General features: G+C 42.4%; 1 protein-coding gene across 1 annotated transcript in view; it reads right to left on the bottom strand.

Moving 5' to 3' along the window:
• si:ch211-136a13.1 (HHIP-like protein 1) overlaps window positions 1–21,557 on the bottom strand; it is a 78,762-nt gene extending 57,205 nt beyond the window's left edge. Inside the window, 2 exon segments of the mRNA XM_061919233.1 lie at window positions 20,751–20,836; window positions 20,839–21,557. Of these exon segments, the coding sequence (XP_061775217.1) occupies window positions 20,751–20,836; window positions 20,839–21,037 (285 nt within the window). The 5' untranslated portion in view covers window positions 21,038–21,557.
• Between the last annotated feature and the right edge of the window lie 302 nt (window positions 21,558–21,859).

Consider the following 21,859-nt stretch of genomic DNA (forward strand, 5'->3'; position numbering starts at 1 on the left):
AAACCTGTACTTTGGCAGTTAGGAGCGACGTTGTCTCTGCAGACCATACTTACGAACCTGGAGACCTCCGATTTCGGGAGGTGGGTGTGGTTGGGGGCGGGGCGTAGTTAAGAGGGGAGGAGTATATGTACAGCTATCCATCCATCCGTTTTTCTACCGCTTATTACCTTTGGCCGTAGAAACCTGTACTTTGGCAGTTAGGAGCGACGTTGTCTCTGCAGACCATACTTACCAACCTGGAGACCTCCGATTTCGGGAGGTGGGTGTGGTTGTGGGCGGGGCGTAGTTAAGAGGGGAGGAGTATATTTATAGCTATCCATCCATCCGTTTTTCTACCGCTTATTACCTTTGGCCGTAGAAACCTGTATTTTGGCAGTTAGGAGCGACGTTGTCTCTGCAGACCATACTTACCAACCTGGAGACCTCCGATTTCGGGAGGTGGGTGTGGTTGGGGGCGGGGCGTAGTTAAGAGGGTTAGGAGTATATTTACAGCTATCCATCCTTACGTTTTTCTACCGCTTATTACCTTTGGCCGTAGAAACCTGTATTTTGGCAGTTAGGAGCGACGTTGTCTCTGCAGACCATACTTACCAACCTGGAGACCTCCGATTTTGGGAGGTGGGTGTGGTTGGGGGCAGGGCGTAGTTAAGAGGGGAGGAGTATATTTACATCTATCCATCCATCCGTTTTTCTACCGCTTATTACCTTTGGCCGTAGAAACCTGTACTTTGGCAGTTAGGAGCGACGTTGTCTCTGCAGACCATACTTACCAACCTGGAGACCTCCGATTTCGGGAGGTGGGTGTGGTTGGGGGCAGGGCGTAGTTAAGAGGGGAGGAGTATATTTACAGCTTTCCATCCATCCGTTTTTCTACCGCTTATTACCTTTGGCCGTAGAAACCTGTACTTTGGCAGTTAGGAGCGACGTTGTCTCTGCAGACCATACTTACCAACCTGGAGACCTCCGATTTTGGGAGGTGGGTGTGGTTGGGGTCGGGGCGTAGTTAAGAGGGGAGGAGTATATTTACAGCTATCCATCCATCCGTTTTTCTACCGCTTATTACCTTTGGCCGTAGAAACCTGTACTTTGGCAGTTAGGAGCGACGTTGTCTCTGCAGACCATACTTACCAACCTGGAGACTTCCGATTTTGGGAGGTGGGTATGGTTGGGGGCGGGGCGTAGTTAAGAGGGGAGGAGTATATTTACAGCTATCCATCCATCCGTTTTTCTACCGCTTATTACCTTTGGCCGTAGAAACCTGTACTTTGGCAGTTAGGAGCGACGTTGTCTCTGCAGACCATACTTACCAACCTGGAGACCTCCGATTTCGGGAGGTGGGTGTGGTTGGGGTCGGGGCGTAGTTAAGAGGGGAGGAGTATATTTACAGCTATCCATCCATCCATTTTTCTACCGCTTATTACCTTTGGGGTAACGGGGGGGCGCTGGTGCCTATTTCAGCTACATTCGGGTAGGAAGGCGGGGTACACCCTGTACAAGTCGCCACCTCATCGCAGTATGTGTAGAAATCTTTATTTAAAATTGAATCACTTGTATATTTTTCAACACGTTTTTAGTTATTTGTATATCTTTTTTTCCAAATAGTTCAAGAAAGACCACTACTGGTGCCTATCTCAGCTATAATCGGGTGGAAGGCGGGGTACACCCTGTACAAGTCGCCACCTCATCGCAGTATGTGTAGAAATCTTTATTTAAAATTGAATCACTTGTTAATTTTTCAACACGTTTTCAGTTATTTTTATATCATTTTTTTTCAAATAGTTCAAGAAAGACCACTACTGGTGCCTATCTCAGCTACAATCGGGTAGGAAGGCGGGGTGCACCCTGTACAACTCGCCACCTCATCGCAGTATGTGTAGAAATCTTTATTCAAAATTGAATCACTTGTTTATTTTTCAACACGTTTTTAGTTATTTTTATATCATTTTTTTTTCCAAATAGTTCAAGAAAAACCACTACTGGTGCCTATCTCAGCTACAATCGGGTAGGAAGGCGGGGTACACCCTGTACAAGTCACCACCTCATTGCAGTATGTGTAGAAATCTTTATTTAAAATTTAATCACTTGTTTATTTTTCAACACGTTTTTAGTTATTTTTATATCTTTTTTTTTCAAATAGTTCAAGAAAGACCACTACTGGTGCCTATCTAAGCTATAATCGGGTAGGAAGGCGGGGTACACCCTGTACAAGTCGCCACCTCATCGCAGTATGTGTAGAAATCTTTATTTAAAATTGAATCACTTGTATATTTTTCAACACGTTTTTAGTTATTTTTTTCCAAATAGTTCAAGAAAGACCACTACAAATGAGCAATATTTTGCACTGTCATACAATTTAATAAATCAGAAACTGATGACATAGTGCTCTATTTTACTTCTTTATCTCTCTTTTCAACCAAAAATGCTTTGCTCTGATTAGGGGGTTGGCGACTTGTCCAGGGTGTACAGCGCCTTCCGCCCGATTGTAGCTGAGATAGGCGCCAGCGCCCCCCGCGACCCCAAAATGGGAATAAGCGGTAGAAAATGGATGGATGGGTGGATGATTAGGGGGTACCTGAATTAAAAAAATGTTCACAGGGGGTACATCTCTGAAAAAAGGTTGAGAACCACTGCTCTAAAAGCCGTATATTTTATCGGCACACATCCATGCACAGAGGATGGCAGTATTGTCCTGTTTAAGAGTGTCACAACATTGCTGTTTACGGCAGACGAACCGTTTTACGGTAGACGAAAACGTGACTGCTGTTGTTGTGTGTTGTTTCCGCGTTGGGAGGGCATTAATGAGACTGCCTAACAATAAACCCACATAAGAAACCAAGAACTCACCCTCGATCATTCTACAGTTATAACGTCATTGGGCAGGCACTCGGTTTATATTGTGGGAAAGCCGACATCACTCGGGTCTGAATTTCGGGAAAATTTGTAGCGGGAGGTTTTCGAGAGAGGCGCTGAATTTCAGGAGTCTCCGGGAAAATCCGGGAAGGTTGGCAAGTATGTTGCACGCGGTCGCAGTCCCAGTTGAGCAATCATAGCCCAATTATGCAATGACTAAAGGGGGGAGAACTTCAAGGCTCGCTCTGCCAGGAATTTTTTGGGGGGAATTTTGCCTGTGGTTCATATAAGAAACAAGAAGACAAAATGTTTTTTGTTATTTTTTTTTTTGCTTCCTAACATGTAAAAATGGCTGATTCTAGCAATGCAGCTAATGGGAGTGTCAGAGTTAGTCTGTGACGAACCCCAAGATGCAGAGATGGAGGCGGGCATGGAGCGAGAAAACATGATTTGATAAAGATACTAAAACAAGAACAAACCGAAGGGGTACAACAAAAGGCGCACACAAGGCGGATAACAAAACTAAAAGAGCTAGCATGGGAGCTAGAAAACAAAAGGAGCTTAGCATGGAAGCTAGCAAAAACAAAAATCAATCAATGTTTACTTATATAGCCCTAAATCACTAGTGTCTCAAAGGGCTGCACAAACCACTACGACATCCTCGGTAGGCCCACATAAGGGCAAGGAAAACTCACACCCAGTGGGACGTCGCTGACAATAATGACTATGAGAACCTTGGAGAGGAGGAAAGCAATGGATGTCGAGCGGGTCTAACATGATACTGTGAAAGTTCAATCCATAATGGATCCAACACAGTCGCGAGAGTCCAGTCCAAAGCAGATCCGATACAGCAAATAGGGGCCTAGCGTGAAAGCTAGCATGTAGCGAGCAAGAAAACAGAAGTCGTTACTTGTAAAATGAAAACAAAACGGAAGCAGGGAACCAAAAACAGTAAGCTACAAACCGATACCGACATATATCTTACCGCTATGCTGCAATTACATGACACGAAACGACACGACAGGAGCGACAATACGGACGTGACATCGACAATAATCCAGGACTGACTGGATGGGAAGACAGGTCTAAATAAGGGCGGGCTGATTGACACCAGGTGTGGCCAGGTGCCACGCTATGCTGCAATGACATGACACGACAGGAGCGACAATACGGACGTGACATCGACAATAATCCAGGACTGACTGGATGGGAAGACAGGTCTAAATAAGGGTGGGCTGATTGACGCCAGGTGTGGCCAGGTGCCAATCAGCCACAGCTGAGTGGACACAGCACTCTGGGAGAAAGACAGGAAACAGACAAAATAAGAGTGCTGACAGGAACTAAAGACAGGAAATACTACACACAAACAGGAAAAACTAAAACACAAACAAACTGTCAGGGGCAAGCCTGACAGGGAGAAATCAATTTGACCTCTAAATCACTTTGAAAAAGCATTAAAAAAATATTAACAATACTTCATATTAGGGTTATCCCAGTACTATCCACCCATCCATCTTCTTCCGCTTATCCGAGGTCGCGTCACGGGGGCAGCAGCCTAAGCAGGAAAGCCCAGACTTCCCTCTCCCCAGCCACTTGGTCTAGCTCTTCCCGGGGGATCCCGAGGCGTTCCCAGGCCAGCCCTAGGGAAACGTTCGAGTGGCATCCTGACCAGATGCCCGAACCACCTCATCTGGCTCCTCTCCATGTGGAGGAGCAGCGGCTTTAGTTTGATCTCCTCCCGGACGACATAACTTCTCACCCTATCTCTAAGGGAGAACCCAGCTCGTTTGAGCCGATTGTACCCGTGATTTTGTCCTTTCGGTCATAATCCAAAGCTCATGACCATAGGTGAGGATGGGAACGTAGATCGACCGGTCAAATTGAGACCTTTGCCTTCCGGCTCAGCTCCTTCTTCCTCAAAACGGATCAATACGGCGTCCGCATTACTGAAGACGCCGCACCGATCCGCCTGTCGACTTCACGATCCACTCTTCCTTCACCCGTGAACAAGACTCCGAGGTACTTGAACTCCTCGACTTGGGGCAGGGTCTCCTCCCCAACCCGGAGATGGCACTCCACCCTTATCGCGGTACTGATGACTCCGAAAACAGTGCTGGTTTTACGAGCAGAGGAGCATGTTCGGTAGCGCACAATCACAGAGTACTTACAAGCAGACACAGTGTGTAGACAGAAAAGGGAGAACGGACGCATTTTGGCTTAAAAACTAAAGATAAAGGTGACGTTATATCACTAAAACACACTCAGGAAGAGGTGCTTTTAACCAGCGGCTGTCAGAATAATTGTATGGAAGTTATCACAAAACGTTCTTTTCCCAGCGAGCAGACGAAAGCTTTCTTTGATCTTACCAAGCAAAATGCTTGTAAAACTCCACCGCGTAGGATGGGAAGCGACATAAAGGTGTGGGCTTCTTTGATCTATTGTGATCCACAGGAAGATCTTGACTTCACCCGAGATCTACAAAGAGGAAAGGAAGCTGGACCTGACGCAAGTTCCGGGCATCTTTTCTTTGAACTGTTTTCTGACCGAGTGCAACGGCTTTTTACAGATTTCTGTGCACACTGGCTGAATTAAGCTTTATTCTGTGGACCAGTTGGACAACATCATTTGTCCATTTACTAACACCAATGCAGCCATGATGCAAATTTCAAATCTGAACCTGGCTAACTGAGTTCATATACCATTGGAGGTGTAAAATAGTATCATTGCTGTAATTGTAGTTTGTAGCGGTGTGAACTGAAGTACATCATACAAAGAGGCGATTATTAGGACTATTTCGTTTTGGTTTTGAAACGATTCAAAATTTGATTTTTAAAAATACTTTTTTTAGACAATCTCCGTGCTTACTTGCTACATGTGAAAATCATACAGCATCTAAAAGGAGCTTTTTAAAAAAAAAAAAAAAAAACGTTTTGTTATATCCAAAATAATATATTAGGAGAAGTGAAGTGAAGTGAATTATATTTATATAGCGCTTTTCTCTAGTCTGCGGTGCAGACAGGCGGATCGGTGCGGCGTCTTCAGTAATGCGGACGTTGTATCGATCCGTTGTGGTGAAGAAGGAGCTGAGCCGGAAGGCAAAGTTCTCAATTTACGGGTCGATCTACGTTCCCATCCTCACCTATGGTCATGAGCTTTGGGTCATGACCGAAAGGATAAGATCACGGGTACAAGCGGCCGAAATGAGTTTCCTCCGCCGGGTGGCGGGGCTCTCCCTTAGAGATAGGGTGAGAAGCTCTGCCATCCGGGAGGAACTCAAAGTAAAGCCGCTGCTCCTCCACATCGAGAGGAGCCAGATGAGGTGGTTCGGGCATCTGGTCAGGATGCCACCCGAACGCCTCCCTAGGGAGGTGTTTAGGGCACGTCCAGCTGGTAGGAGGCCACGGGGAAGACCCAGGACACGTTGGAAAGACTATGTCTCCCGGCTGGCCTGGGAACGCCTCGGGATCCCCCGGGAAGAGCTAGACGAAGTGGCTGGAGATAGGGAAGTCTGGGCTTCCCTGCTTAGGCTGCTGCCCCCGCGACCCGACCTCGGATAAGCGGAAGATGATGGATGGATGGATGGATTTTCTCTAGTGACTCAAAGCGCTTTACATAGTGAAACCCAATATCTAAGTTACATTTAAACCAGCGTGGGTGGCACTGGGAGCAGGTGGGTAAAGTGCCTTGCCCAAGGACACGACGGCAGTGACTAGAATAGCGGACGCGGGAATCGAACCTGCAACCCTCAAGTTGCTAGGACGGCCGCTCTACCAACCGAGCTATGCCGCCCCACCGTGTTGAACCGATTCCGAATCACCTCGCCACCATAATAATCGAATCAAATTAAATCGAGAGTTGTGAGATTTGGATTGCACTACTATTTTGGTTGCTTCACTAGCTTAATGAAGGATGAAAAATATAAAAACCTCTTTATGCAGCGCGGATGTGCAATAAAGCAAACTGCAACCACTGAAATGATGCTTCAATATATTTGCCCCGACAAAACTTAAGTTTCATGACCGTTGCAAAGACAATATTTTGGATACAACTATGGATCTGCAACGATAAACGATTGGCGGCGAATCGCAGACATTTTTTTTTTTACCCCCTTTATTTTTAATCCTTGCAGGTTGAAAATGCAGTTTCATTATTGAAGATTTATTACAAATAAAAAGAAACAAAAGGTTGCAAACATAATTTAGCTTTTCTTCCCCCAATTATTTCCCCTAAAATACGCATTGAAGCTTTAAATCTTGCCGATTGTATTGTACCATATGTCCCGGCAAGAAATCTGCGTTCAAAAGACTCCGGCTTATTAGTGATTCCTAGAGCCCAAAAAAAGTCTGCGGGCTATAGAGCGTTTTCCGTTCGGGCTCCAGTACTCTGGAATGCCCTCCCGGTAACAGTTCGAGATGCTACCTCAGTAGAAGCATTTAAGTCTCATCTTAAAACTCATCTGTATACTCTAGCCTTTAAATAGACCTCCTTTTTAGACCAGTTGATCTGCCGCTTCTTTTCTTTCTCCTATGTCCCCCCCTCCCTTGTGGAGGGGGTCCGGTCCGATGACCATGGATGAAGTACTGACTGTCCAGAGTCGAGACCCAGGATGGACCGCTCGTCGGGACCCAGGATGGACCGCTCGCCTGTATCGGTTGGGGACATCTCTACGCTGCTGATCCGCTTGAGATGGTTTCCTGTGGACGGGACTTTCACTGCTGTCTTGGAGCCACTATGGATTGAACTTTCACAGTATCATGTTAGACCCGCTCGACATCCATTGCTTTCGGTCCCCTAGAGGGGGGGGGGTTGCCCACATCTGAGGTCCTCTCCAAGGTTTCTCATAGTCAGCATTGTCGCTGGCGTCCCACTGAATGTGAATTCTCCCTGCCCACTGGGTGTGAGTTTTCCTTGCCCTTTTGTGGGTTCTTCCGAGGATGTTGTAGTCGTAATGATTTGTGCAGTCCTTTGAGACATTTGTGATTTGGGGCTATATAAATAAACATTGATTGATTGATTGATTGATAAAGCAAGGGTGTCAAACGTACGGCCCGTGGGCCGGATCAGGCCCGCAAACAGGTTTTTTTTTCGGCCCGCTGGATGAGCTCGCTCAGTATAAAAATGACCCGAAATATTTGAATGAAAGAAACAGCTGTTCTAAATGTGTTCTCTAGATGTCGCAATAACAATTTGTATCTTTGTAGATGATGCTACATATGTAAAAAAATAAATGAACCACATTATGTTTGAGGAAAATGAGCAAACTACATAAATAACATCCTGTAATTTGATTGATTTTTTTTTTATCTTGATAAATTGAAAATCAATCAATCAATCAATCAATGTTCACTTATATAGCCCTAAATCACTAGTGTCTCAAAGGGCTGCACAAACCACCACGACATCCTCGGTAGGCCCACATAAGGGCAAGGAAAACTCACACCCAGTGGGACGTCGGTGACAATGATGACTATGAGAACCTTAGAGAGGAGGAAAGCAATGGATGTCGAGCGGATCTAACATGATACTGTGAAAGTTCAATCCACAATGGATCCAACACAGTCGCGAGAGTCCAGTCCAAAGAGGATCCAAGACACAGCAGCGAGAGTCCCGTTCACAGCGGAGCCAGCAGGAAACCATCCCAAGCGTAGGCGGACCAGCAGCGCAGAGATGTCCCCAGCCGATACACAGGCAAGCAGTACATGGCCACCGGATCGGACCGGACCCCCTCCACACGGGAGAGTGGGACATAGAAGAAAAAGAAAAGAAACGGCAGATCAACTGGTCTAAAAAGGGAGTCTATTTAAAGGCTAGAGTATACAAATGAGTTTTAAGGTGAGACTTAAATGCTTCTACTGAGGTAGCATCGCGAACTGTTACCGGGAGGGCATTCCAGAGTACTGGAGCCCGAATGGAAAACGCTCTATAGCCCGCAGACTTTTTTTGGGCTTTGGGAATCACTAATAAGCCGGAGTCCTTTGAACGCAGATTTCTTGCCGGGACATATGGTACAATACAATCGGCAAGATAAGATGGAGCTAGACCGTGTAGTATTTTATACGTAAGTAGTAAAACCTTAAAGTCACATCTTAAGTGCACAGGAAGCCAGTGCAGGCGTAATGTGATCAAACTTTCTTGTTCTTGTCAAAAGTCTAGCAGCCGCATTTTGTACCAACTGTAATCTTTTAATGCTAGACATGGGGAGACCTGAAAATAATACGTTACAGTAGTCGAGGCGAGACGTAACAAACGCATGGATAATGATCTCAGCGTCTTTAGTGGACAGAATGGAGCGAATTTTAGCGATGTTACGGAGATGAAACAAAGGCCGTTTTAGTAACGCTTTTAATGTGTGCCTCAAAGGAGAGAGTTGGGTCCAAGATAATACCCAGATTCTTTACCGTGTCGCCTTGTTTAATTGTTTGGTTGTCAAATGTTAGAGTTGTATTATTAAATAGAGTTCGGTGTCTAGCAGGACCGATAATCAGCATTTCCGTTTTTTTGGCGTTGAGTTGCAAAAAGTTAGCGGACATCCATTGTTTAATTTCATTAAGACACGCCTCCAGCTGACTACAATCCGGCGTGTTGGTCAGCTTTAGGGGCAAATGAACACCAATAAGTTGACTGATGAACATTATCACATAATTTATTCAGAAAGTATAAATAACGGCAAATAAGGATAGAATACTATTAAACGCAACTGGTAATTGTAAAAAAAAATGTTTTTTAATCCAATATTTTGATTTGTACATTTTCAGAATGTGCTTCCTGAAATTGTCTTTATTTTTAAGTTATCGTGCCGTGATTTTACCAGTCCGTCCCACTTGGGAGTAGATTTTTCTCCATGTGGCCCCTGATCTAAAATGAGTTTGACACCACTGCTTTAAAGTGTGTTTTGTTCAGTTGCTCGATTAATTGAACACAATAATTACTTGGGGCGGCATAGCTCGGTTGGTAGAGCAGACCGGGCCAGCAACTTCAGGGTTGCAGGTTCAATTCCCGCTTCCGCCATCCTTGTCACTGCCGTTGTGTCCTCGGGCAAGACACTTTACCCACCTGCTCCCAGTGCCACCCACACTGGTTTGAATGTAACTTAGATATTGGGTTTCACTATGTAAAGCGCTTTGAGTCACTAGAGAAAAAGTGCTATATAAATATAATTCACTTCACTTCACAGCCCCATCTCCCCTGAAAAATACCAGCTGCCATGTTATCAGGGAAAGTCCAAATAAAGGAGGAGGGGTGCAAACCATTTAGTCAGAGTACAAGAGTACAGCTCAGACTTTTCTCCTCATTGAGCTAAATTGAATCCTGTCTCTGTTTAATTCCTTGCTTCTTGTCTGTTTAATAAATGTCATCGGTGTTTGAACCTGAGAGTCGGCAGCATTTTAGCTACTTCTAACTGACTAATCCTAAGTTTCGTACAAGTATTAATAACAACTGTGAGCAAATGCATTTCCAACTTTAAAGTGCAAGGCTTGGACCAGAACCACTTGGCCCGGAAAAGACATCTAAATGCAGCCAGGCCTAAATAGAGGGACGTCTCGTAGGGTCGATACTGTAGTCCGCTGCGAGGAAACGACAGCAGACCGGTGAGTCATGGTTGTGAGAAGCGGCTGCTCCTTCAGAGACCACGTCTGCTGACTTTGAGGTCCGGGTCAGTCCCTCCGGTTATGAAAATCACACTGGGATTTGATTATGAGGTTAAATGGACTTGAGTCATGGCTTGAAATGATTCCTCATTCCCGTGTTCCTTTTTTGTTGCAGCAATTTGAGATTGTTACGTTGTTGTTTTGGGGCCGAATAAAACGCCCTAGAAGCCACTAGCTGTGACCTTGGTTCTGATGAATGCAGCTTGTGTTTCTTACCTATGCACTCGCACTCATAAATATTATTCATGGTGTCACGAAGTACCGGTCTGGGGAGAGAGAGTGAAGGAGGAAGTTGTGGGAAGGCATGGCAACTAAGTGGACAAAAACATGAGAGATGGGCTACTATTTTAGAGACTATCTAGACATTCGGATCGTTTGGTTCATCATCATTCTATTGTTTGTACTTACAACTTTTTGTAGTATGCATTGTTAAACTTCAATTCTAATACCTCATCATTTGAGACCTTAGAACAAAATATTCTCTGAAGACTATCACCTCCTAAAAGAGAGTGTTCCTGATAGACTTGTCTAAGTCTAAGTCTAAGGAAAAGCAATGAGTGGACAAAAACATGAGAGATGGGTAACTAAATTAGAGACTACTTCGACAGTTGGATAGTTTGGTTCATCATCATTCTACTATTTGTAGAATAGCTCATCATTTGAGACCTCTGAACAAAATAATCTCTGAGGACTATCTCCTCCTAAAAGAGAGTGTTTCTGATAGACTTGTCTAAGTCTAAGTCTAAGTCTAAGGCATAGCAATGAGTGGACAAAAACATGAGAAATGGGCAACTATTTTAGAGACTACCTAGACAGTTGGATAGTTTGGTTCATCATCATTCTACTATTTGTAGAATAGTTCATCATTTGAGACCTCAGAACAAAATAATCTCTGAGGACTATCTCCTCCTAAAGGAGTGTTTCTGATAGACTTGTCTAAGTCTAAGTCTAAGGCATGGCAATGATTGGACAAAAACATGAGAGATGGGCAACTATTTTAGAGACTACTTCGACATTCGGATAGTTTGGTTCATCATCATTCTATTATTTTTAGAATAGCTCATCATTTGAGAAGTTAGAACAAAATATTCTCTGAGGACTATCCCCTCCTAAAAGAGAGTGTTCTTAATAGTCTTGTCTAAGTCTAAGCCTAAGGCATAGCAATGAGTGGACAAAAACATGAGAGATGGGCAACTATTTTAGAGACTACCTAGACATTCGGATAGTTTGGTTCATCATCATTCTATTAGTTTTACTTCTTGTTTTGTAGAATAAATTGTTCAATTTCAATTCTAATACTTCATAATTTGAGACCTCAGAACAAAATATTCTCTGAGGACTATCCCCTCCTAAAAGAGAGCGTTCCTAATAGACTTGTCTAAGTCTAAGTCTAAGGAATAGCAATGAGTGGACAAAAACATGAGAGATGGGCAACTATTTTAGAGACTACCTAGACATTCGGATAGTTTGGTTCATCATCATTCTACTATTTCTAGACTAGTTCATCGTTTGAGAACTTAGAACAAAAATATCTCTGAGGACTATCTCCTCCTAAAACACAGCGTTCTTAATAGACTTCTTTAAGTCTAAGTCTAAGGCACAGCAATGAGTGGACAGAAACATGAGAAATGGGCAACTATTTTAGAGACTACCTAGACATTCGGATAGTTTGGTTCATCATCATTCTATTAGTTTTAGAATAGCTCATCATTTGAGAACTTAGAACAAAATATTCTCTGAGGACTATCTCCTCCTAAAAGATAGTGTTTCTGATAGACTTGTCTAAGTCTAAGGCATAGCAATGAGTGGACAAAAACATGAGAGATGGGCAACTATTTTAGAGACTACCTAGACATTCGGATAGTTTGGTTCATCATCATTCTACTATATGTAGAATAGTTCATCATTTGAGACCTCAGAACAAAATAATCTCTGAGGACTATCTCCTCCTAAAAAACAGTGTTTCTGATAGACTTGTCTAAGTCTAAGGCATAGCAATGATTGGACAAAAACATGAGAGATGGGCAACTATTTTAGAAACTACTTCGACATTCGGATAGTTTGGTTCATCATCATTCTATTAGTTTTACTTCTTGTTTTGTAGAATAAATTGTTCAATTTCAATTCTAATATTTCATAATTTGAGATCTTAGAACAAAAACATCTCTGAGGACTATCCCCTCCTAAAAGAAAGCGTTCCTTAATAGTCTTGTCTAAGTCTAAGTCTAAGGCATAGCAATGAGTGGACAAAAACATGAGAGATGGGCAACTATTTTAGAGACTACCTAGACATTTGGATAGTTTGGTTCATCATCATTCTACTATTTGTAGAATAGCTCATCATTTGAGACCTCAGAACAAAATAATCTCTGAGGACTATCTCCTCCTAAAACACAGCGTTCTTAATAGACTTCTTTAAGTCTAAGTCTAAGGCATAGCAATGAGTGGACAAAAACATGAGAGATGGGCAACTATTTTAGAGACTACTTCGACATTCGGATAGTTTGGTTCATCATCATTCTATTAGTTTTACTTCTTGTTTTGTAGAATAAATTGTTCAATTTCAATTCTAATACCTCATCATTTGAGACCTTAGAACAAAATATTCTCTGAGGACTATCCCCTCCTAAAAGAGAGCGTTCCTAATAGTCTTGTCTAAGTCTTAAGTCATAGCAATGAGTGGACAAAAACATGAGAGATGGGCAACTAATTTAGAGACTACCTAGACAGTTGGATAGTTTGGTTCATCATCATTCTACTATTTGTAGAATAGCTCATCATTTGAGAACTTAGAACAAAAACATCTCTGAGGACTATCCCCTCCTAAAAGAGAGCGTTCCTAATAGTCTTGTCTAAGTCTAAGGCATAGCACTGAGTGGACAAAAACATGAGAGATGGGCAACTATTTTAGAGACTACCTGGACATTCGGATTGTTTGGTTCATCATCATTCTAATATTTGTAGAAGAGCTCATCATTTGAGACTTGAGAACAAAATAATCTCTGAGGACTATCTCCTCCTAAAAGAAAGCGTTCCTAATAGTCTTGTCTAAGTCTAAGTCTAAGGCATAGCAATGAGTGGACAAAAACATGAGAAATGGGCAACTATTTTAGAGACTACCTAGACATTCGGATCGTTTGGTTCATCATCATTCTACTATTTGTAGAATAGTTCATCATTTGAGACCTCAGAACAAAATAATCTCTGAGGACTATCTCCTCCTAAAAGAGCGTTTCTGATAGACTTGTCTAAGTCTAAGTCTAAGGCATAGCAATGATTGGACAAAAACATGAGAGATGGGCAACTAAATTAGAGACTACCTAGACATTCGGATCGTTTGGTTCATCATCATTCTACTATTTGTAGAATAGTTCATCATTTGAGACCTCAGAACAAAATAATCTCTGAGGACTATCCCCTCCTAAAAGAGAGTGTTTTTGATAGACTTGTCTAAGTCTAAGTCTAACGCATAGCAATGATTGGACAAAAACATGAGAGATGGGCAACTATTTTAGAGACTACCTAGACATTCGGATAGTTTGGTTCATCATCATTCTATTAGTTTTACTTCTTGTTTGTAGAATAAATTGTTCAATTTCAATTCTAATACTTCATCATTTGAGATTTTAGAACAAAATATTCTCTGAGGACTATCCCCTCCTAAAAGATAGTGTTCCTAATAGACTTGTCTAAGTCTAAGTCTAAGGAATAGCAATGAGTGGACAAAAACATGAGAGATGGGCAACTATTTTAGAGACTACCTAGACATTCGGATAGTTTGGTTCATCATCATTCTACTATTTGTAGAAGAGCTCATCATTTGAGACTTGAGAACAAAATAATCTCTGAGGACTATCTCCTCCTAAAACACAGCGTTCTTAATAGACTTCTTTAAGTCTAAGTCTAAGGCATAGCAATGATTGGACAAAAACATGAGAGATGGGCAACTATTTTAGAGACTACTTCGACATTCGGATAGTTTGGTTCATCATCATTCTATTAGTTTTACTTCTTGTTTGTAGAATAAATTGTTCAGTTTCAATTCTAATACTTCTTAATTTGAGACCTTAGAACAAAAACATCTCTGAGGACTATCCCCTCCTAAAAGATAGTGTTTCTGATAGACTTGTCTAAATCTAAGTCTAAGGCATAGCAATGAGTGGACAAAAACATGAGAGATGGGCAACTAAATTAGAGACTACCTAGACATTCGGATCGTTTGGTTCATCATCATTCTACTATTTGTAGAATAGTTCATCATTTGAGACTTTAGAACAAAATATTCTCTGAAGACTATCACCTCCTAAAAGAGAGTGTTCCTAATAGTCTTGTCTAAGTCTAAGTCTAAGGCATAGCAATGAGTGGACAAAAACATGAGAGATGGGCAACTATTTTAGAGACTACCTAGACATTTGGATAGTTTGGTTCATCATCATTCTACTATATGTAGAATAGCTCATCATTTGAGACCTCAGAACACAATAATCTCTGAGGACTATCCCCTCCTAAAAGAGAGTGTTCCTAATAGACTTGTCTAAGTCTAAGGCATAGCAATGAGTGGACAAAAACATGAGAGATGGGCAACTATTTTAGAGACTACTTCGACATTTGAATAGTTTGGTTCATCATCATTTTATTATTTGTACTTATTTCTTATTTATAGAATTAATTGTTCAACTTCAATTCTAATACTTCATCATTTGAGACTTTAGAACAAAATATTCTCTGAGGACTATCCCCTCCTAAAAGAGAGCGTTCCTAATAGTCTTGTCTAAGTCTAAGTCTAAGGCATAGCACTGATTGGACAAAAACATGAGAGATGGGCAACTATTTTAGAAACTACTTCGACATACGGATAGTTTGGTTCATCATCATTCTACTATTTGTAGAATAGCTCATCATTTGAGAACTTAGAACAAAAACATCTCTGAGGACTATCCCCTCCTAAAAGAGAGTGTTTCTGATAGACTTGTTTAAGTCTAAGGCATAGCAATGAGTGGACAAAACCATGAGAGATGGGCAACTATTTTAGAGACTACCTAGACATTCGGATAGTTTGGTTCATCATCATTCTACTATTTGTAGAATAGCTCATCATTTGAGAACTTAGAACAAAAATATCTCTGAGGACTATCCACTCCTGAAACACAGCGTTCTTAATAGACTTCTTTAAGTCTAAGTCTAAGTCTAAGGCATAGCAATGAGTGGACAAAAACATGAGAGATGGGCAACTATTTTAGAGACTACCTAGACATTCGGATTGTTTGGTTCATCATCATTCTACTATTTGTAGAATAGCTCATCATTTGAGAACTTAGAACAAAAATATCTCTGAGGACTATCCCCTCCTAAAAGAGAGCGTTCCTAATAGTCTTGTCTAAGTCTAAGGCATAGCACTGAGTGGACAAAACCATGAGAGATGGGCAACTATTTTAGAGACTACCTAGACATTCGGATAGTTTGGTTCATCATCATTCTACTATTTGTAGAAAAGCTCATCATTTGAGAACTTAGAACAAAAATATCTCTGAGGACTATCCACTCCTGAAACACAGCGTTCTTAATAGACTTCTTTAAGTCTAAGTCTAAGGCATAGCAATAAGTGGACAAAAACATGAGAGATGGGCAACTATTTTAGAGACTACCTAGACATTCGGATTGTTTGGTTCATCATCATTCTAATATTTGTAGAAGAGCTCATCATTTGAGACTTGAGAACAAAATAATCTCTGAGGACTATCTCCTCCTAAAAGAAAGCGTTCCTAATAGTCTTGTCTAAGTCTAAGTCTAAGGCATAGCAATGAGTGGACAAAAACGTGAGAGATGGGCAACTATTTTAGAGACTACCTAGACATTCGGATAGTTTGGTTCATCATCATTCTACTATTTGTAGAATAGCTCATCATTTGAGAATTTAGAACAAAAACATCTCTGAGGACTATCCCCTCCTAAAAGACAGCGTTCCTAATAGTCTTGTCCAAGTCTAAGGCATAGCAATGAGTGGACAAAAACATGAGAGATGGGCAACTATTTTAGAGACTACCTAGACATTCAGATAGTTTGGTTCATCATCATTCTATTAGTTTTACTTCTTGTTTGTAGAATAAATTGTTCAGTTTCAATTCTAATACTTCTTAATTTGAGACCTTAGAACAAAAACATCTCTGAGGACTATCCCCTCCTAAAAGAGAGTGTTTCTGATAGACTTGTCTAAGTCTAAGTCTAAGGAATAGCAATGAGTGGACAAAAACATGAGAGATGGGCAACTATTTTAGAGACTACTTCGACATTCGGATCGTTTGGTTCATCATCATTCCACTATTTTTAGAATAGTTCATCATTTGAGACCTCAGAACACAATAATCTCTGAGGACTATCTCCTCCTAAAGGAGTGTTTCTGATAGACTTGTCTAAGTCTAAGTCTAAGGCATAGCAATGATTGGACAAAAACATGAGAGATGGGCAACTATTTTAGAGACTACTTCGACATTCGGATAGTTTGGTTCATCATCATTCTATTAGTTTTACTTCTTGTTTGTAGAATAAATTGTTCAGTTTCAATTCTAATACTTCTTAATTTGAGACCTTAGAACAAAAACATCTCTGAGGACTATCCCCTCCTAAAAGAGAGTGTTTCTGATAGACTTGTCTAAGTCTAAGTCTAAGGAATAGCAATGAGTGGACAAAAACATGAGAGATGGGCAACTATTTTAGAGACTACTTCGACATTCGGATCGTTTGGTTCATCATCATTCCACTATTTTTAGAATAGTTCATCATTTGAGACCTCAGAACAAAATAATCTCTGAGGACTATCTCCTCCTAAAAGAGAGCGTTCCAATTAGACTTGTTTAAGTCTAAGTCTAAGTCTAAGGCATAGTAATAAGTGGACAAAAACATGAGAGATGGGCAACTATTTTAGAGACTACTTTGACATTCGGATAATTTGGTTCATCATCATTCTATTAGTTTTACTTCTTTTTTTGTAGAGTTAATTTCTACCCAGCAACTAGTTCGAAAACTACCCTTAATGGGGTAATTTTCTACCCAGCAGTTTTTCGAGTACAGGACACTACTCCTTTTATCTGACAGAGAATGTTGCATTGGGTTAAATTAACCCAGCGTAAATTTGGTCTGATAGTTACCCAGCAACCGGGTTGAAAACTACCAATATTGGCTAATTTTCTACCAAGCAACTGGTTTGAAAGTTACCCAGGTTGGGTAAATTTCTACCCAGCAGTTTTCCGAGTACAGGACGCTACTCCTTTTACCTGACAGAGAATGTTGCGTTGGGTTAAATTAACCCAGCGTTGGTTTGGTCTGATAGTTACCCAGCAGCCAGGTTGAAAACTACCCAGCAACTGGTTTGAAAACTACCCATAGTTGGGTAAATTTCTGCCCAGCAGTTTTTTGAGTACAGGACACTACTCCTTTTACCTGACAGAGAATGTTGCGTTGGGTTAAATTAACCCAGTGTTGATTTGGTCTGATAGTTACCCAGCAGCAGGGTTGAGAACTACCCAGACTGGGTAGTTTTCTACCCAGCAACTGGTTTGAAAACTACCCTTAATGGGGTAATTTTCTACCCAGCAGTTTTTCGAGTACAGGACACTACTCCTTTTACCTGACAGAGAATGTTGCGTTGGGTTAAATTAACCCAGCCTTGATTTGGTCTGATAGTTACCCAGCAGCCAGGTTGAAAACTACCCAGCAACTGGTTTGAAAACTACCCAGATTGGGTAAATTTCTACCCGGCAGTTTTCCGAGTACAGGACACTACTCCTTTTACCTGACAGAGAATGTAGCGTTTGGTTAATTTAACCCAGCCTTGGTTTGGTCTAATAGTTACCCAGCAACCGGGTTGAAAACTACCAAAATTGGGTAGTTTTCTACCAAGCAACTGGTTTGAAAACTACCCAGATTGGTTAATTTTCTACCCAGCATTTTTGGAGTGCAGGACACTACTCCTTTTACCTAACAGAGAATGTTGCGTTGGTTTAAATTAACCCAGCGTTGATTTGGTCTGATAGTTACCCAGCAGCAGGGTTGAAAACTACCCAAATTGGGTAGTTTTCTACCAAGCAGCTGGTTTGAAAACTACCCAGATTGGTTAATTTTCTACCCAGCATTTTTGGAGTACAGGACACTACTCCTTTTACCTGACAGAGAATGATGCGTTGGGTTAAATTAACCGAGCCTTGGTTTGGTCTGATAGTTACCCAGTAACCGGGTTGAAAACCACCCAGATTGGGTAGTTTTCTACCAAGAAACTGGTTTGAAAACTACCCAGATTGGGTAAATTTCTACCCGGCAGTTTTCCGAGTACAGGACACTATTTCTTTTACCTGACAGAGAATGTTGCGTTGGGTTAAATTAACCCAGCCTTGTTTTGGTCTGATAGTTACCCAGCAACCGGGTTGAAAACTACCCAGATTGGGTACATTTCTGCCCAGCAGTTTTCCGAGTACATGACACTACTCCTTTTACCTGACAGAGAATGTTGCGTTGGGTTAAATTAACCCAGCCTTGGTTTGGTCTGATAGTTACCCAGCTGCAGGATTGAAAACTACCCAGACTGGGTAGTTTTCTACCAAGCAACAGGTTTGAAAACTACCAAGATTGGGTAAATTTCTACCCAGCAGTTTTCCGAGTACAGGACACTACTCCTTTTACCTGACAGAGAATGTTGCGTTGGGTTAAATTAACCCAGCCTTGGTTTGGTCTGATAGTTACCCAGCAGCCAGGTTGAAAACTACCCAGCAACTGGTTTGAAAACTACCCAGATTGGGTAAATTTCTACCCAGCAGTTTTCCGAGTACAGGACACTACTCCTCTTACCTGACAGAGAATGATGCGTTGGGTTAAATTAACCCAGCCTTGGTTTGGTCTGATAGTTACCCAGCAACTGGGTTGAAAACTACCCAAATTGGGTAGTTTTCTACCCAGCAACTGGTTTGAAAACTACCCAGATTGGGTACATTTTTACCCAGCAGTTTTCCGAGTACATGACACTACTCCTTTTACCTGACAGAGAATGTTGCGTTGGGTTAAATTAACCCAGCCTTGGTTTGGTCTGATAGTTACCCAGCAACTGGGTTGAAAACTACCCAAATTGGGTAGTTTTCTACCCAGCAACTGGTTTGAAAACTTCCCAGATTGGGTAAATTTCTACCCGGCAGTTTTCCGAGTACAGGACACTACTCCTTTTACTTGACAGAGAATTTTGCGTTGGGTTAAATTAACCCAGCCTTGGTTTGGTCTGATAGTTACCCAGCAACTGGGTTGAAAACTACCCAAATTGGGTAGTTTTCTACCCAGCAACTGGTTTGAAAACTTCCCAGATTGGGTAAATTTCTACCCGGCAGTTTTCCGAGTACAGGACACTACTCCTTTTACTTGACAGAGAATTTTGCGTTGGGTTAAATTAACCCAGCCTTGGTTTGGTCTGATAGTTACCCAGCAACTGGGTTGAAAACTACCCAAATTGGGTAGTTTTCTACCCAGCAACTGGTTTGAAAACTACCCAGATTGGGTACATTTTTACCCAGCAGTTTTCCGAGTACATGACACTACTCCTTTTACCTGACAGAGAATGTTGCGTTGGGTTAAATTAACCCAGCCTTGGTTTGGTCTGATAGTTACCCAGCAACTGGGTTGAAAACTACCCAAATTGGGTAGTTTTCTACCCAGCAACTGGTTTGAAAACTTCCCAGATTGGGTAAATTTCTACCCGGCAGTTTTCCGAGTACAGGACACTACTCCTTTTACTTGACAGAGAATTTTGCGTTGGGTTAAATTAACCCAGCCTTGGTTTGGTCTGATAGTTACCCAGCAGCCAGGTTGAAAACTACCCAGCAACTGGTTTGAAAACTACCCAGATTGGGTAAATTTCTTCCCAGCAGTTTTTTTAGTACAGAACACTACTCCTTTTACCTGACAGAGAATGTTGCGTTGGGTTAGATTAACCCAGCGTTGGTTTGGTCTGATAGTTACCCAGCAACCGGGTTGAAAACTACCCAAATTGGGTAGTTTTCTACCAAGCAGCTGGTTTGAAAACTACCCAGATTGGTTAATTTTCTACCCAGCATTTTTGGAGTACAGGGACACTACTTCTTTTACCTGACAGAGAATGTTTGCTTTGGGTTAAATTAACCCAGCGTTGATTTAGTCTGATAGTTACCCAGCAACCGGGTTGAAAACTACCCAGACTGGGTAGTTCTCAACCCCGGTCCTGGACTGTACTCCAATTACCTGACAGAGAATGCTGCGTATGTACTTCCCACAGGTGGCGTAGCCCATGTGGTCGAAGTTCTCCATGATGGTGTAGAACCTGACGACAGCCGATGATCCTTTTCGTCGTCGCAGCACCCGAACTTGGAGTAGTCCTTGCAGAAGAGCAGCGGCTGGCGGGGCTCGAACGGCGGCTTGTAGTCCAAACACTGCGGATGACAGCACCCCCACCTCACCTGGACCAGCAGCAGCGTGGCCAGGGACAGGCGAGCGGAGAAGTGCTTGCGGGTCCTTATGGGTGAGGTCATTTTTTTTGGTTTTGAGTAAACAGACCGGTAGTTACGTACGTACAGGTCGGTGCGGACTAGGTGGAGTTAGACGGCAGGCATGGTTCAGGGTCCGCGCAGATGTGGGGTTTTCTTTCCAGGAACGTGCTCCTCGTTCTTCAGTCTTGGCAAGAGCGGGCCAGTCCATGACGTGACGATCGGTCCCAAACAAAACAAGACGGAGGAGGTGTGGAGAAAAGACTTAGTCCATCTTAGAGGACTGGTTTGTTGTCCCCGGACATGTGCAGCCAGCAGACGCCATGCATCCAGACAGCGAGACAGAGAGAGATTCTTTCATTCAGACTCTGAGAAAGCCACGCTGCAAGGTCCCTCCCCTCTTGCCTCCACCTCCTGTTCTCGTCTTCTCCTTTCCTACAAAGACGCGTGCATTCCTTCTCCTAGCATGTGGTCCACGTTGCCCTAGACTTGCAACTTTTACAAATCCCCTCCCCGCTTTTTTTTTTTTACCCTCCTCGGCATTCCCAGACCTCCTCCTCGGTCTCTGTCCTTCCCGGACCGACACGTTCGTGTGTAAGTGTGTCTGTGTGTGTGTGTGTGTGTGTGTGTGTGTGTGTGTGTGTGTGTGTGTGTGTTCTTGTATTTCTACCCGTCTTGAGACGTCAACAAGGAATAGTACCTTCCATTTCAGGACCAGGTAAACAAGTTCGGACCATGATTTCAAAACCATTGCATCCAATAGAGAGCCAAATGCTAGAGTCCGTGAACATTGCTCCAAAGTCAGGATTTTTTCTGGTCGATGTGCATACAAAAGTAGACACGTCAAATCTGTGTCGGCCCTGCGAT

Source organism: Nerophis ophidion, linkage group LG13 (genome assembly GCF_033978795.1).
Source record: "Nerophis ophidion isolate RoL-2023_Sa linkage group LG13, RoL_Noph_v1.0, whole genome shotgun sequence".
Lineage (NCBI taxonomy): Eukaryota > Metazoa > Chordata > Actinopteri > Syngnathiformes > Syngnathidae > Nerophis > Nerophis ophidion.